The following is an 18,306-nucleotide window of genomic DNA, read 5'->3' as shown; positions in this document are numbered from 1 at the left end:
AAGGCATGGTGAGGCTGCCAGTTCAGACCACAAGGCAGCTGAAAAATATGTGCATGAATTCCAGGAGTACATAGAGACTGAAGGACTGAAACCTGAACAAGTGTTCAATTGTGACGAAACAGGCCTCTTTTGGAAGAAAATGCCAAAGAGGACCTTCATTACACAAAAGGAAAAGGCAATGCCAGGACACAAGCCTATGAAAGACAGGCTGACGCTAATGTTCTGTGCTAATGCTAGTGGGGATTTCAAAGTGAAGCCATTACTAGTGTACCATTCTGAAAATCCCAGAGTGTTCAGGAAAAACAATGTTATGAAGAGTAAATTGTGTGTGTTTTGGAAATCTAATAGTAAGGCATGGGTCACGAGGGAAATTTTCGTCGAGTGGTTCAATGAAGTGTTTGGCCCTAGTGTGAAGGAGTATCTCCTGGAAAAGAAATTGGATCTCAAGTGCCTGCTAGTAATGGACAATGCACCTGCTCATCCTCCAAACTTGGATGACCTAATTTTTGAAGAGTTTGGGTTCATCACAGTAAAGTTCTTGCCCCCAAATACCACTCCTCTCCTCCAGCCCATGGACCAGCAGGTCATTGCAAACTTTAAAAAACTCTACACAAAAGCAATGTTTCACAGGTGCTTGACTATGACCACAGACACTCACTTGACCCTAAGGGAATTTTGGAGAGAACACTTCAGCATCCTCCATTGCATAACCCTTATAGGTGTGGCTTGGGAGGGAGTGACTATCAGGACTTTGAACTCTGCCTGGAGAAAATTGTGGCCAGATTGTGTCGACAAGAGGGATTATGAAGGGTTTGGGGCTGACCCTGATGAGCCTATGTCTGTTGTAAAATCAATTGTGGCACTGGGGAGTTCCATGGGGTTGGATGTGAGTTTGGAGGATGTGGAAGAATTGGTGGAAGACCACAACGAAGAGCTCACCACTGAGGACCTGCAAGAGCTTCGGCAGGAAGAGCAACACATCGCAGCTCAGAATCTTGCTGCAGAGGAGGCGGAAGAGAGTTGGAAGAAGGTGCCTTCTTCAGAAATTAAAGAGATTTTTACTATGTGGGGTAAGATGGAAAGCTTTATGGAGAAACATCACCCTAACAAGGTTGTTGCAAGCCATGTTGGCAACATGTACAGTAACAAAGTCTTGGGCCATTTTAGGGAAGTGTTAAAGAGACGCCAGAAACAGAGCTCTCTCCACAGTTATTTTGCAAGACAGGACTCCAGTGACTCTCAAGGTGGTCCTAGTGGCATTAAGAAACAGAGAAGACAAGCAACCCCAGAAAAGCAATTGGCACCTGAGGTGTTGCTGGAAGGGGATTCCCCTTCCAAACTATAAACAACCCACTCTCTCTCCTCCTCCAGTCTCCCATACACTAAGAAGAATCTCCAATAAAGGTAAGTGTTTTGCTGTTAATGTTTCATTCATCATTACCCATTGTATTGTTATGTACTACATGTATATTTCATGTAAAAAATTTTTTTGTTTTAATACTTCTGGGTGTCAGGAACGGTTTAATTGTATTTACATTATTTCTTATGGGGAAAATTGATTCGCAAATTGTAAATTTCGTTTATAGTAGCTCCTCCAGGAACGGATTAATTACGAAAAACGAGGGACCACTGTATTACAGAAATGTATATTTTTCTTTGATTTTTGCCTAGCCAAGTTCATTTGAGTTTATTCATTCGAGTTCATTCATGTTCTTTCTCATCATATATTTTATGACTGTTCTATTTGTTATTCTCCTTAAAAATATTTTTTTCCCATTTCTCACATTTCGTGCTTCTGGCATGCATTGTTACTAATTTTTCACAGTAAACTGAGTAAGCAGAATGATTTACATATGTTGTGTCATTCCCTGTAGCCTGTAGAAGAGATGCGCATCCTGGTTTGGAGCATGAGCAGTGTACAGTCAAGTCCCTGGAATGTAGGTCGTGTTCCACTCCATGGAGTTACAGATGGTTATTTCTTCATTCAGCTGGAAGGCATTGTGGGAGCCAATCAACTGGAGAAGATTTGTTAGTATTAAATAGTTTTCTTATATTTATATAATGAATACACTGTATAAAATATATCTCATGCAACCCTGTTAAAAGAAAAGTTAATGACTTATTTTGGAAAATATTTTTCCTTTGGGCAGTCACTTTTATATGGTAAGGTGAGTGCCATCTCCTTCAATGCTGTTGACCATACTGGCTGAGGGTTTTCCATTTCACTGAAACTATGGCTGCAAAAAAAAAAAAAAAAGAGCTATTCCATGTGTTTGCCTTACATACTCTTCATTTTTTACTTGCTTGTTAGTTGAATCTATTCCTGGTGATGTGGCCCTTGATAGGTAGCACACTTCATAAGCAGGTAGATGAAGGTAAAATGGAAGGTTCAGTGATGGCTCAAGTGAATCAGTAGGGTGCTCATTTTCTGGTTATAGTCAAATGGGGATTTGTTGGTTACTCACTCAGTCTTTTGGCTGCTGCTAGGCTCTAATGGTTGCTTACGTATATCTCTGTTTCTTACCACTGGACCCTCTTTTATCCACTCATTGCTTACCCTAATTGGGCTCCATGGTGAGTGGACGAGGATCATGGTGAGAAGAGGTTTACCATTTTTATTTATTGATTCTTGTGCTTCTGGTACTTGCTAGGTATACAGTCAGCCCAAGAGTCACCTCATTCTTGAAAATATTTAGAGAATTTGACTACCATTGTCTTGGTGTTAGCCAAGATGCTGGCAACCCTCTTTAGTCAAATGTATCTATCACTTCTTTGCACATATTTCTCCTTTACCCAAATAAATCCTCCTGCTGGTCTGCACTACCATTAGTCTGAATTCAGCTAAAAATAATAGTAATTCTTTTTTACACTATTGGAGAATACTGCTGGGGATAATTTATTTTTTTTTTATTTATTTTTTTTTTTTTTTTATTTTTTTTTTTTATTTTTTATTTCCAATTTGTGCACACATACAGAGGTACAAAAAAATACAGATAAGAGCAGTATGCCAAAGCCACTTATACTATGCATAGCATTACGGGCTGGCTTAAAATTAACTTAAGATTAACTAAGCAATGATTATTATTATTATTATAATCAAAAAGAAGCGCTAAGCCACAAGGACTATACAGCGCTGCTACTAAGCAATGATGAAATCAGTGATAAAACATTAATGTAAACAGATAACTATAAAGCACAAGTGAGTATTACAAAGACAGGTCATATGGTTGCATTCAGTTAGGTAGTGATTCTGTTTGGTAGTGTATTTAAAAAATAATAAGTTAGATTGGGTTTTAGGTTTAACATTTATGTGATATAATTGTGAGAAACATTTAAGATATACAATTTATAATGTTCAGTTATTCAGTATTTATTTGGTTTTGGGTGAGTAAGTAATCTTTGAGAAGAGACTTGAATTTATAAACAGGTTGTGTTTCTTTTATATTTACAGGTAATGAATTCCAGATTTTAGGGCCTTTTATGTGCATTGAGTTTTTGCATAGTGTGAGATGGACACGAGGAATATCAAAGAGTGATCTGTGCCTTGTGTTATGGTCATGTGTTCTGTTGAGGTTGGCAAGGAGATGTTTGAGGGGAGGGTTAATATCAGAGTTAAGTGTTCTATGTATGTAATAGGTGCAGTAATAAGTATGGATGTTTTGTATGGTGAGTAGGTTTAGTGTATTGAATATTGGTGGAGTGTGCTGCCTGTAGTGAGAATTTGTTATCATTCTAACTGCAGCCTTTTGTTGGGTAATTAGTGGTCTGAGATGGTTAATTGTTGTTGAGCCCCATGCACAAATTCCATAGGTGAGATAGGGGTAAATAAGAGAGTGATGATAACCCTTTGACTGTCGCAACCCCAAATCCTGAAGTGTCTCCTGGTGTCAAAGAATATTCAGAAAAAAAAAATTATTTTTTCATATGAAAATGTAAAGATTAATTTTCTAATTGTTTTAAGCCCCAAAACAAATTTTTGCAATCAGTACTTATGGAAATATAGAGGAGTAAAGTTGTTAAATTAGACACATGTGCAACTCTTGGGTATCTTTATTGAGGAAACGTTTCACCACACAGTGGCTTCATCAGTCCATACAAAGGATAAACTTGAAGAACAGGAGGAGAATGAGGTAATCAGTCCCTCAACCTTGAGTCAATGTGGTCAGTCCATCAATCTTGAATAGAATGCGGCATATGAGCGGAGAAGCAGCTTATAAACCGTATGGCAGGAGAGGTGCAGCAGTCGTAGATGGTGTCACATTTGTCCAATGTGGAAGTAGGTCATGCCCAAGATTTAGGCAAGCAAAGAATTCTCAAGGAGTAAAGTTGGCAGAAAATGAGCCACGTATGGCAACAGCCGCGAATGCCACTCACCTGGTAAACTTTGGTTTACTTGCATTTGAAGGTTTCGTGTTTTTTTCACTATTTTATTTTTTCGCTTAACTTATGTGGCCTGTGAATCCAAAGTAGGGTGCAATGTACACATATACACTCATTGTATACAACACAATAAGTGCACAAACATAATTATCAATATATTGCTTACAAAACTTGTTTACATAAACAAATAATACAAAAAAAAATTTTATTACAATTGTTCTGTAATATATATACACATGTACAGTCACTATACATGTCCCTAGAAGTTCTGCAGCTTGTGGAACTCTTTGAAACATGGTTTCATACACAATGGTGTTTTACACTCCTCACACATAAAATGAGTGTGTCTGTGTTTTTGTGTGCTTTCTTTTTTTATGTGTACAGACAAAACATTTTGTCTTAGCAGTTTTCTTCATAGTAGTAGCAGACAGTTGTGTTAGGTAGTATCCTAGGTAAATGTGTCATTATTCCTTCCTACCTAAAGCCTTTCTTTCTTCATTCTTTCTTTCTTTATTCTTTCTTTCCTCATTCCTTTTGGTTTCTATAATATATATATATATATATATATATATATATATATATTCCAGCAAGCGTGCGTGAGCGTGTTAGATAGGAGTGAATGGAGACGAATGGTACTTGGGACCTGACGATCTGTTGGAGTGTGAACAGGGTAATATTTAGTGAAGGGATTCAGGGAAACCGGTTATTTTCATATAGTCGGACTTGAGTCCTGGAAATGGGAAGTACAATGCCTGCACTTTAAAGGAGGGGTTTGGGATATTGGCAGTTTGGAGGGATATGTTGTGTATCTTTATATGTGTATGCTTCTAGACTGTTGTATTCTGAGCACCTCTGCAAAAACAGTGATAATGTGCGAGTGTGGTGAAAGTGTTGAATGATGATGAAAGTATTTTCTTTTTGGGGATTTTCTTTCTTTTTTGGGTCACCCTGCCTCGGTGGGAGACGGCCGACTTGTTGAAAAAAAAAAAAAAAAAAAAAAAAAAAAAAAATATATATTTTTTTTTTCAACAAGTCAGCCGTCTCTCACCGAGGCAGGGTGACCCAAAAAAGAAAGAAAATCCCCAAAAAGAAAATACTTCCATCATCATTCAACACTTTCACCACACTCACACATTATCACTGCTTTTGCAGAGGTGCTCAGAATACAACAGTTTAGAAGCATATACATATAAAGATACACAACATATCCCTCCAAACTGCCAATATCCCAAACCCCTCCTTTAAAGTGCAGGCATTGTACTTCCCATTTCCAGGACTCAAGTCCGACTATATGAAAATAACCAGTTTCCCTGAATCCCTTCACTAAATATTACCCTGCTCACACTCCAACAGATCGTCAGGTCCCAAGTATCATTCGTCTCCATTCACTCCTATCTAACACGCTCATGCACGCTTGCTGGAAGTCCAAGCCCCTCGCCCACAAAACCTCCTTTACCCCCTCTTTCCAACTCTTTCGAGGACGACCCCTACCCCTCTTTCCTTCCCCTATAGATTTATTTGCTTTCCATGTCATTCTACTTCGATCCATTCTCTCTAAATGACCAAACCACCTCAACAAACCCTCTTCTGCCCTCTGACTAATGCTTTTATTAACTCCACACCTTCTCCTAATTTCCACACTCCGAATTTTCTGCATAATATTTACACCACACATTGCCCTTAGACAGGACATCTCCACTGCCTCCAACCGTCTCCTCGCTGCTGCATTTACCACCCAAGCTTCACATCCATATAAGAGTGTTGGTACTACTATACTTTCATACATTCCCTTCTTTGCCTCCATAGATAATGTTTTTTGACTCCACATATACCTCAACGCACCACTCACCTTTTTTCCCTCATCAATTCTATGATTAACCTCATCCTTCATAAATCCATCCGCCGACACGTCAACTCCCAAGTATCTGAAAACATTCACTTCTTCCATACTCCTCCTCCCCAATTTGATATCCAATTTTTCTTTATCTAAATCATTTGATACCCTCATCACCTTACTCTTTTCTATGTTCACTTTCAACTTTCTACCTTTACACACATTCTCAAACTCATCCACTAACCTTTGTAATTTTTCTTTAGAATCTCCCATAAGCACAGTATCATCAGCAAAAAGTAACTGTGTCAATTCCCATTTTGAATTTGATTCCCCATAATTTAATCCCACCCCTCTCCCGAACACCCTAGCATTTACTTCTTTTACAACCCCATCTATAAATATATTAAACAACCATGGTGACATTACACATCCCTGTCTAAGACCTACTTTTACCGGGAAGTATTCTCCCTCTCTTCTACACACCCTAACCTGAGCCTCACTATCCTCATAAAAGCTCTTTACAGCATTTAGTAACTTACCACCTATTCCATATACTTGCAACATCTGCCACATTGCTCCTCTATCCACTCTATCATATGCCTTTTCTAAATCCATAAATGCAATAAAAACTTCCCTACCTTTATCTAAATACTGTTCACATATATGTTTCAATGTAAACACTTGATTTACACATCCCCTACCCACTCTGAAGGCTCCTTGCTCGTCCGCAATTCTACATTCTGTCTTACCTCTAATTCTTTCAATTATAACCCTACCGTATACTTTTCCTGGTATACTCAGTAAACTTATTCCTCTATAATTTTTACAATCTCTTTTGTCCCCTTTCCCTTTATATAAAGGGACTATACATGCTCTCCGCCAATCCCTAGGTACCTTCCCCTCTTTCATACATTTATTAAACAAAAGTACCAACCACTCCAACACTATATCCCCCCCTGCTTTTAACATTTCTGTCATGATCCCATCAGTTCCAGCTGCTTTACCCCCTTTCATTCTACGTAATGCCTCACGTACCTCCACCACACTTACATTCTGCTCTTCTTCACTCCTAAAAGATGGTATACCTCCCTGGCCAGTGCATGAAATTACCGCCTCCCTTTCTTCCTTAACATTTAAAAGTTCCTCAAAATATTCTCGCCATCTACCTAATACCTCCCTCTCCCCATCTACTAACTCCCCTACTCTGTTTTTAACTGAGAAATCCATACTTTCCCTAGGCTTTCTTAACTTGTTTAACTCACTCCAAAATTTTTTCTTATTTTCATAAAAATTTCTTGACAGTGCCTCTCCCACTCTTTCATCTGCTCTCCTTTTGCACTCTCTCACCACTCTCTTCATATATATATATATATATATATATATATATATATATATATATATATATATATATATATATATATATATATATATATATATATATATATATATATATATATATATATATATATATATATATATATATATATATATATATATATATATATATATATATATATATATATATATATATATATATATATATATATATATATATACATATATACATATATATAGTCACTAGACACTTTCATTGTGTTGTGTGTGAGTGTGTGGACTTCTAAATGCGGTGAGTCAGTGTCCGGCAGCTGTCAAAATGACATACATATGTATTGTATCATTAATCACTCCCCCTACCGCCTATCAAAACAATGGGGTCTGAAGCTGCTTCCCCTCCATCCTCCTACCTAATTATTTTTCTTCTTTCTACTTCTTTCTTTCTCTTTAATTTTCTTTCTCATTCTCTCTCTCATTCTCATTCTCTCTCATTCTCCTCTTCTCATTCTCTCTCTTTCTCATTCTCTCTCTCTCATTCTCTCTCTCTCATTCTCCTTTTTCTTTCTTCTGGGATCCTGGGCATTGCTTTTGGTCACAATCTCCTCAAAACCATGAAATTGGTCTTCACTGACACTTCCATCTGTGTTAGAGCGATCACTATTGTAAGGCGGGGGTCCACTGTAGTCCATAATTTAGCGAGTGATGGTGCCAGCGGCAGTGGCAGCAGTGGCAGCAGCATCCACCATTTACTCTCCCACTCTGACTGTAGTGTCTACCCATGCTCTTGTTATAAGAGAAAACAGAGTGTTTGTGAGGCTAACTGCACTAGATCACAGTTTCATAAAACACTGAAACAATGTACGTAATTTATAAATAAGAAATATTGTATAAAAACATAGTATTAAAACATACTAGAGAATGTAAAGAAATAAAGTGGTTATTGTGTGTATACTATAGTACACACTTACCTTGGAGCAGATGCTGGCAGAACTTGAGGGTGGTGGAAGATATCACAGGGTGGCGTATGTTGTCAGTGGCCCTATAGTTTCATGTCGTCCTTTTTCTATTAATCACTTAACATACTTGCTACACTCTTAATGCTACACTTTATTGCTGAACTTAACTGCTACAGTTGTTTTTTTATTTTTTGTTCACCTCACTTTTCGCTGATCTACTTGCTACACTCTTAACTAGTATCGTACATATTGTAGAAGTACTATGCTGGTACTACCTTGCAGAGTCCATAACCCCACACCTAGCTTGTATTTTTCTATAATTAGTGGTGAGGTTGTCACATATGTAACCACAGGTGTGGTCAAGACAGATGTACGATATATAGGTGAAGACATGATTACTGTGACCACATTAGTGGTGGTGGTGGCCATCTCTAACTAGCTCCCTCACTCTCTGCTGCTGCCTTCTTCATTTCTCTAGCTTTTTTCATAGTTGATAATCTCTTCCTGAGCTTCTTACTGATCGTACGTGAATACTATCTCTTCAGTCGAGGCATTGTGTAAGAAATTTGTACAATAGTATAAGAAAAAATTACGTGTCCAAGGGTCTGCTGCAGTCACTCAGCGGCGGACCTACTCTTCCTTTTGACCGTTGGTTGTCACTGAGATAGCTGTGGTCATAGCAACTGTACCTACAGCTACCTAGAGTTTCCAATTTGTATTTTGAAGCATTTGGCACAAAAATTTAAAAAAAAAAATTACGAAAATGTCTAAAAATGACGACAAATGTACTACTGTTATGGTATGCATCACTGTTATATTGTATTATTATTATTATTATTATTATTATTATTATTATTATTATTATTATTATAATTATTGTTATTGTTATTAACCCTTTCAGGGTTTCGGCTGTACTACGGCTTATGCACCAGTGTCCATGACGTACGTACTATTATGCCTAAATTCTAGCGCCCTCAAATCTAGTGAGAGAAAGCTGGTAGGCCTACATATGAAAGAATGGGTCTATGTGGTCAGTGTGCACAGTATAAAAAAAATCCTGCAGCACACAGTGTGTAATGAGAAAAAAAAACTTTGACCGTGTTTTTGGATTAAAACAGCGACTTTGCACTGTATTTTCGTATGGTATTTGTTGTTGTATTCTAGTTTTCCTGGTCTCATTTTATAGACTGGAAGACATATTACAGAAATTGAGATGATTTTAACCGGTTTTACAATGAAAAGTACCTTGAAATTGAGCTCAAAGTAGCAGAAATGTTCGATTTTTACCAAAGTTCAAAAGTAAACAAATCATGCTACGTGTCCAATACATGTCAACTGGTGAGTCTAATATTCTTTCACAAGTGCGCTGATATTATTCATACCATTTCTACACTAATGCAGTAGTCTGCATAACAGTAAATCTTCTATTTTTTGTGAGAATAAAAATTCAAAGTGGAAAGCAAAAGAATGTAAGAGGGGCATAGGGACATGACTAATGAACAGAGGAAATGTTATTTTAGTGCCAGGAATGTCTTTCTTGTTTATTCTGGACCCTATTCGGAAATTGGCATCTTTTGAAATTTGTGTTAGATTGGCAAAATTGCTAAATTCTGGCCACTGTATTGGATAGTTGAAATTGGTAAATGGGTGGCTTCTTGTACTCATTCGATAGAGAAAATGGAGTTCTAGTGAAATAGTTATGATTTTTGTCGACTAGTACATGGGAATTGGCTGAAAATAGGGCTCAAAATGACAAAATCGCCGATGCGTCAACATCGTCGAGACCGCTAACTTTGCGAGAGCATAATTCCATAAGTTTTCCATCAAATTTCATACTTTTGGTGTCATTATGATTGGGAGATGATTCTCTATCTTTTCATAAGAAAAAATAATTTTTTTTTTTTAAATTTGGGGGACCCTGAGAACAAGTCTCGGAGAGGGCCTGTGGACCCTGAAAGGGTTAATACAAACATATGTATTATTATAATAGTTATTATTATTATTAGTAGTAGTAATACATATGTATTATTATAATAATGGTAATTATTATTATTATTAGTATGTATGGATTATTATAATTATTATTATTATTAATTTAGGGAACTGGAGCACAGATCCAATTCCCTAGATCAAGAGCCCCTCACCACATACGTGCTACTATTACTACTACTACTAATAATAATTATTTTAACAGTAATAATAATAATAATACAATATAATAGTAATAATAATAATATGTAATAGTAAGGAGAAATTCAGAAGGCTGCCAGTACCTGGCACCACAATTAGCAGAACATTGGTAACCACTAATACTATTCACCTGTCAAGTCTTAAGTAGTCTATAAATACATAAGGTTAAGTCTGCCCGAAATGCCTCAGCATGATAGTGGCTTTCTTTGCTCCAATCATATTATATATGTAAACACACATTGTAACCTTTGCAAAGAAATAAATATTTTATTTATTTGTTTATTTATTTAAGGAACCTCCCTTGAGGGGGAAACCCGCATCCTGAAATTTTGCTCGTATCCAGAAACAAAAATTTGACTGAGCAACTGCTCATATCTTGAAAAACTCGTGTGGTGGGGCACTCATAAGCTGAGGTTGCACTGTGTATGAAACTTATTTAGTCACATTCGGAAATGAGTAGTTTTAGACATTCTTATAGAAACTTATCCTCCAGATATAAACTCAGAGGTTAACATATGATGTGTAATCACTAAGAATAAATTTTAAAGTTTACTTCTGTGTACAGTATGGTCTATTATTTCTTCTGTAGTGTATATTGTTTGTGTAATATTTGTTAAAAAGAAATGGAGTTGAGTTAGATAATTTTGACCGTGAATCAGGGTGCTGGTGATAGGGCTCTGGTGATAGCAGGGAGCTGGTGATACCAGTCTGCCCAGTGGGGAGAACCAGTCATCAGTCAGTGTTGGTATCTTCTTTGGGTGTACTGTGTGTCGGGAATTTTAAGTTGATGGCTGAGGAGTTTCAGTGAATGTCTTTATTATATTATTTTATGACAAACATTATTTTTCACTAGATGTTTGTATGCAGGTATTGATGATGTGCTGACATTTACTGGACAGTGTAGCATTTGGCCTGAAGAAGCTCAACCCAATAATAACACGGACTCTACATCCACTACCATACAGGAAGGATCAACCACTACACCTGGTGAGTCAGTGTTGGAAATGTGTACCAGTAACTTTATTATTTCATTCATTTGATATTAGAAAGAAAGTGGATAGAACAACATCAAGAGAGAAGAGTTGGTTTAAGTGTACATCAAGTTTTGTTCTTGGATCCATTTGTGAATGAAGTTTCAGATATGCAATAAAATTATAGTTTATTTTGGCCAAGACAAGTAATTCATTAGATCATAAGAAAGATAAGAGGGAAGATGTACTATGTGAAGGTTATATGGAATGAAATTTATAATCAATGCCAGAGGCAATAATGGTGTAGATATGTAATGGTATTTTATGATAAAGTTGAAGAATTCCATTTATAAAATAGGTTTCACTGAAAATCACTTTCCTATGATCTACATTACATAATGAAAAACTTTTATGAACTTTCTTTTGTAATGCCTGAAATCAGGTTTTGACATTTTTTCTTAAATACAGTATCAGAATCTTCTCATTACCTTATGCTTTCAGAACCACTTGGAGAAAATGATTGTGACTTTGAGTCCTTTTTGCTGCCAACATGCTTATGGTATATTTCTAATGATAATGGGACGGTACCATGGATTTGGTGGCATGGTCCTACAGACACACTGTCTCCTGGTCCAGCCACAGATCATACATTAGGCACAGGTAAGCTTTAAAGTAGTACAGTATATTTCTTTTCACCCTGCCTCGGTGGGAGACGACCAACTTGTTGAAAAAAAAAAAAAAAAAAATTCTTTCTACTTGCCATAATTTTTGCACAACAATGACAAGATTCACAAATAACCGACACTTTGGAGTGGAAATTTTAGACATTTCCGTCAGTCTTAGTCCATTATCAAGTGAAAACTTGATAATGATCTGGGATGGACAAAAACAAAGATTAATCTCCAAAGTGTTAGTTATTAGTGATTTGTTCAAGCCACAGAGCTTTGACTTTTATTTTTCCATATGAGAGTATCTAAGTCTGTATAATACTTTTTTGATTCATTTTTTTAACACTGGCTGGTTTCCACTAAGGTAGGATGTCCCAAAGAAAAGAGGAAACACATTACACAAATAACCTGCACATAGAAGACTGAAATTTATGATGATATTTAAGTCCAATTTAAGTACAATGTCTGCACTTTAAAGGAGGGGTTTGGGATATTGGCAGTTTGGAGGGATATGTTGTGTATCTTTATATGTGTATGCTTCTAGACTGTTGTATTCTGAGCACCTCTGCAAAAACAGTGATAATGTGCGAGTGTGGTGAAAGTGTTGAATGATGATGAAAGTATTTTCTTTTTGGGGATTTTCTTTCTTTTTTGGGTCACCCTGCCTCGGTGGGAGACGGCCGATTTGTTGAAAAAAAAAAAAAAAAAAAATTTAAGTCCAACTTGGACCATTAACTAGTAGTGGTGGTGGTAGTTAGTAGTAGATGTAGTGCAACAGTGATAGAGATGGCAATAAGAAAGTAGTGATGGTCAGCAAAAAAGGGGGACAGAGAATGGAATGTTAGTGTAGAAATAGTAGTAGTAATTGTAGTAGTAAAAGTAATAGAGGTAATCTATGTGAACAAAATAGAGGGGCACTGTAGTAGAATCTACTTCATTTCCTGCTCCTCTTGTCCTTTCTAATACTGTGGACTCCCAGTTATCATAATTAATCCATTCCGGAGAGTGTGACTAAAACCAAATTTGACGATATCCAAATTCATTTTCCCCATGAGAAATAATGTAAATCCAATTAATCCATTCCAGACACCCAAAAGTATTAAAAAAAATAATTTTTTTACAAGAAATATACATTTACCTACACAAAACAATGAGACATGAAGAATAAAACAATAATAACATGACACTTTCCTTTTTTGAAGACTTGTTGAAGTATGGAAGATGGGAGGAGGGGAGAGGATGGAGAAGTTACTATTGTTTAGAAGGGGAATCTCCTTCCATAAAGACATCAGGTATCAAGTCCTTTTCTGGGGTTACTTCATTTCTTTGTTTTTTAATGCTACTAGGACCAGATTGAGAGTCACTGGACCCCTGTTGCTCAACAAGTATTGCAGAGAGCTCTGTTTCTGGCATTTCTTTAAAATTTCCCTACAGTGGGACACAACACTGTCATTGTACATGTTGCCAACATGGCCTGAAACAGCTTTGTCAGGGTGATCTGCTGGTCCATGGACTGGATGAGAGGAGTGGTATTAGGGGGCAAGAACTTCACTGTAATTAAACAAAACTCCTCCACAATTTGGTCATCCAAGTCTGGAGGGTATCAAATGATTTAGATAAAGAAAAATTGGATATCAAATTGGGGAGGAGGAGTATGGAAGAAGTGAATGTTTTCAGATACTTGGGAGTTGACGTGTCGTCGGATGGATTTTTGAAGGATGAGGTTAATCATAGAATTGATGAGGGAAAAAAGGTGAGTGGTGCGTTGAGGTATATGTGGAGTCAAAAAACGTTACCTATGGAGGCAAAGAAGGGAATGTATGAAAGTATAGTAGTACCAACACTCTTATATGGATGTGAAGCTTGGGTGGTAAATGCAGCAGCAAGGAGACGGTTGGAGGCAGTGGAGATGTCCTGTCTAAGGGCAATGTGTGGTGTAAATATTATGCAGAAAATTCGGAGTGTGGAAATTAGGAGAAGGTGTGGAGTTAATAAAAGCATTAGTCAGAGGGCAGAAGAGGGGTTGTTGAGGTGGTTTGGTCATTTAGAGAGAATGGATCAAAGTAGAATGACATGGAAAGCATATAAATTTATAGGGGAAGGAAAGAGGGGTAGGGGTCGTCCTCGAAAGGGTTGGAAAGAGGGGGTAAAAGAGGTTTTGTGGGCTAGGGGCTTGGATTTCCAGCAAGCGTGCATGAGCGTGTTAGATAGGAGTGAATGGAGGCGAATGATACTTGGGACCTGACGATCTGTTGGAGTGTGAGCAGGGTAATATTTAGTGAAGGGATTCAGGGAAACCGGTTATGTTCATATAGTCGGACTTGAGTCCTGGAAATGGGAAGTACAATGCCTGCACTTTAAAGGAGGGGTTTGGGATATTGGCGGTTTGGAGGGATATGTTGTGTATCTTTATACGTATATGCTTCTAAGCTGTTGTATTCTGAGCACCTCTGCAAAAGCAGTGATAATGTGTGAGTGTGGTGAAAGTGTTGAATGATGATGAAAGTATTTTCTTTTTGGGGATTTTCTTTCTTTTTTGGGTCACCCTGCCTCGGTGGGAGACGGCCGACTTGTTGAAAAAAAAAAAAAAAAAAAAGGTCTGGAGGATGAGCAGGAGCATTGTCCATTACCAGAAGGCACTTGAGTTCCAGTTTATTTTCCAGGAGGTATTTCTTCACACTCAGACCAAACACTTTATTGAACCAATCAAGGAAAATTTCCTCGTGACCCATGCCTTATTGTCTGCCTTCCACATCACACACAAATTACTCTTGGTGACACCGCTTTTCTTGAACACTCTGGGATTTTCAGAGTGATACACCAGTAAAGGCTTCACTTTGAAATCCCCTTTAGGATTACTACAGAACATGAGAGTTAGTCTGTCTTTCATAGGCTTGTGTCCTGGGAGTGCCCTTTCCTCCTGTGTGATGTAGGTCCTCTTTGGCATTTTCTTCCAAAAGGGGCCTGTTTCATCACAAATGAACACTTGTTGGGGTTTGAATTGTTCAGCCTCGATGTACCCTTTGAATTACTGAACATATTTTTCAGCTGCATATTTGTCAGAACTTGCAGCCTCGCCATGCCTTACCACACTGTGTATGCCACTACACTTCTTAAATCTCTCAATCCAGCCTTTGCTGGTCTTAAATTCACTAACATCAGCACTAGTTCCAGGCATTTTCTTTATGAGATCATCATGCAACTGCCTTGCCTTTCCACAAATGATCGACTGCATAACACTGTCTCCTGCTAACTGTTTTTAGCTGATCCACACCAACAACAAGGTCTCCACATCTTCGAGTATTTGTGATCTTTGTTTTGTGACCATGTTTTCACCTTTCGCAGCAACAGTTTCTTTGATTTTCTTTTGCTTGGCCATGATGGAAGCAATGGTTGTATGGGATTTCTTATACAACCTGGCAAGTTCTGCGACACGTGCTGCACTTTCAGATTTTGCTATGATGTCTTACTTGAATTCTTTAGTACAGTGGACCCCCGGTTAACGATATTTTTTCATTCCAGTAGTATGTTCAGGTGCTAGTACTGACCGAATTTGTTCCCATAAGGAATATTACGAAGTAGATTAGTCCATTTCAGACCCCCAAACATACAAGTACAAATGCACTTACATAAATACACTTACATAATTGGTCGCATTGGGAGGTGATCGTTAAGCGGAGGTCCACTGTATTTCTCACCCTCTTTACCAAAGGGCTGGCACTAGAAGCTTTCTTCAGACCCATGGTGGCTTATTTAGCAATTGCAAGCACAAAAAAGAATGGAATATTATGAAATGTATTGTATGAACACGTGGGGTAACGGTCAGTCGCTGATAAACAATGGCAGACTGACTGTGGATAGTGTGTGGGGCCGCTTGGGGCCACTTGGGGCCGCATGTATGCATTTGGGACAAATGACTATTACCAAGGTAAGTGACGATCACTGAGCCAATATTTTGATGAAAAAACATTACGATTACTGAATATTACGAAATTCGACGACTGCTTTATCCGGGAGTCCATTGGACTTTTGAGAAACTGGCCACTCTCTTTCTAACAGACTTAAAGAGAACAAAGAAGTGTTAGCCTTGCTGACAGTAACAGTGCTCTTTTCTGTAATGCCAGAGATCACAATCATCCTATTAATTGGTGCTTTGCCAAAACTGTCTACCCATCTATCCTTCACAGACACCATCTTGTTGAAGTATCCCTTATACACAACATTCCTAATATGAATCTTAGTCCTGGCTTTGTCTCTGTAGATGCCTTCATTTCTCATTACAATGTCAGATACTCCAAACTTCAAAACATTCATAACTTGACCTGATCTTTATCTCCTCTCGTTATCCCTTCACCTTTTCCTTATTTTCATTGTCTTTCCTGTCTTTGGCCTAGGTGGGTTCTGTCCTTGGGGGTTTTGTCCTGCAGGGATTTTGTCCTACCCCTGTAGGCTGTTGGCTCTCCTTCAGTGCTCCTCTGTTGTCTTGTTCTTATAAATTACTGGTGCTACTACTACTTCTACTACTATTTCTTCACTTACATTCCACTCTCTGCCCTCTTTTTTCTATACCACTACTACTTTCTTATTGCTACCTCCATCAGTGTTGCACTACAGCTACTACTACTACTACTACTACTACTACTACTACTGCTTATACTTCAACTACTGCTACTACTACAGTGGACCCCCGGTTATCGTAATTAATCCAGTCCAGAGAGAGTGACTAAACCCTAATCTGACGATTTCCGAATTCATTTTTCTGATAAGAAATAATGTAAATCCAATTAATCCATTCCACACACCCAAAAGTATTAACTAAAATGATTTTTTTATAGATTTACGTACAGAAAAGAATGAGAAATCGAGTATAAAACAATAATATCACACTTACCTTTATTGAAGACTCTTGTTGGTGCACAAATATCCTTAATCTTTGAAGAAGGCACCTTCTTCCCTCTCTCTTTCTTCTCCTCTGAAGCAATTTCCTCAGCTGGTGTACATAAGAACATAAGAAAGCATGAACACTGCAGAAGACCTGTTGGCCCATCCTTGGCAGGGCCTTCACAAACCATCCCACTAACAGACTCGTATTTGCCCAACCCAATTTTCAATGCTTCCCAAGCAATAAGCTTTAATAATTCTATTCAGTCATGCACAAATCTCACTCAAGTCAAATCGTGTGTGTGGGGAAGTACCCTGTCTGGTATGTGGGGAAATACCCTGGCTGGTGTGTGTAGGGATGTACCCTGCCTGGTGTGTGTGGGGAAGTACCCTGGCTGGTATGTTCTTTCTTGAATTCTATCGTGTTTATCACCTTTACCAAAGGGCTGGCACTAGGAGCTTTCTTTTGCCCCATGGTGGCTTATTTAGCAGTTGCAAGCACTAAAACGAATGGAATATTACGAAATGTATCGTATGAACGCTGGGATCGCACTCACTGGCTGATAAACAGTGACACACTGACTGTAAATTGTGTGTCGGGCCACTCAGACGTGTTCAGGACGAATGATTATTACTGAGCTAAATGACGATCACCGAACCAATATTTTGACGAAAAAAGTTACTATTTCCGAATATTGCAGAATCTGATGACTTCGAAATCTGGGGGTTCACTGTACTCTAATTGTACTATTGTTATATGTTTTGTATTGCCTCATTATTATAAATCTAATAAATCACTTCAGTTACCTAATATGCAGTAAGGTACATATATATTAAAATGTACTGATCCATAACCTGTGTCAATTTGGAGTAAGAATTAGGATTAGTTTGCCCGAATTGCCTAGGCATGCTAGAGGCCTTTCTTGTAATTAATATTTTATAATATGTAAACCACACATTGTAAGCCTTGCAAGGAAATAAACATTTTCATCTTCATTCATTTTCATTACTAATACTTATATTATTTTCAAATTCAAATTCAAATTTTTATTTCTTTGCAAGTTTACAATGAGTGACTGACATGTTATAAA

General features: G+C 37.7%; 1 protein-coding gene across 2 annotated transcripts in view; it reads left to right on the top strand.

Moving 5' to 3' along the window:
* LOC128698674 (MAM and LDL-receptor class A domain-containing protein 1) overlaps window positions 1-18,306 on the top strand; it is a 696,795-nt gene that overhangs the window by 117,959 nt on the left and 560,530 nt on the right. For both annotated transcript variants that reach the window (XM_070084847.1, XM_070084846.1), the window contains exons 15-17: window positions 1,875-2,028; window positions 11,563-11,682; window positions 12,168-12,326. In XM_070084847.1, coding sequence (XP_069940948.1) covers window positions 1,875-2,028; window positions 11,563-11,682; window positions 12,168-12,326 — 433 coding nt within the window. The remainder of the gene's footprint in view (window positions 1-1,874; window positions 2,029-11,562; window positions 11,683-12,167; window positions 12,327-18,306) is intronic.

The sequence above is a fragment of the Cherax quadricarinatus genome, chromosome 14 (genome assembly GCF_038502225.1).
Source record: "Cherax quadricarinatus isolate ZL_2023a chromosome 14, ASM3850222v1, whole genome shotgun sequence".
NCBI lineage: Eukaryota > Metazoa > Arthropoda > Malacostraca > Decapoda > Parastacidae > Cherax > Cherax quadricarinatus.
The sequence above is the reverse complement of the archived record's forward strand: the minus strand, read 5'-3'. Positions and strand labels throughout refer to the sequence as shown.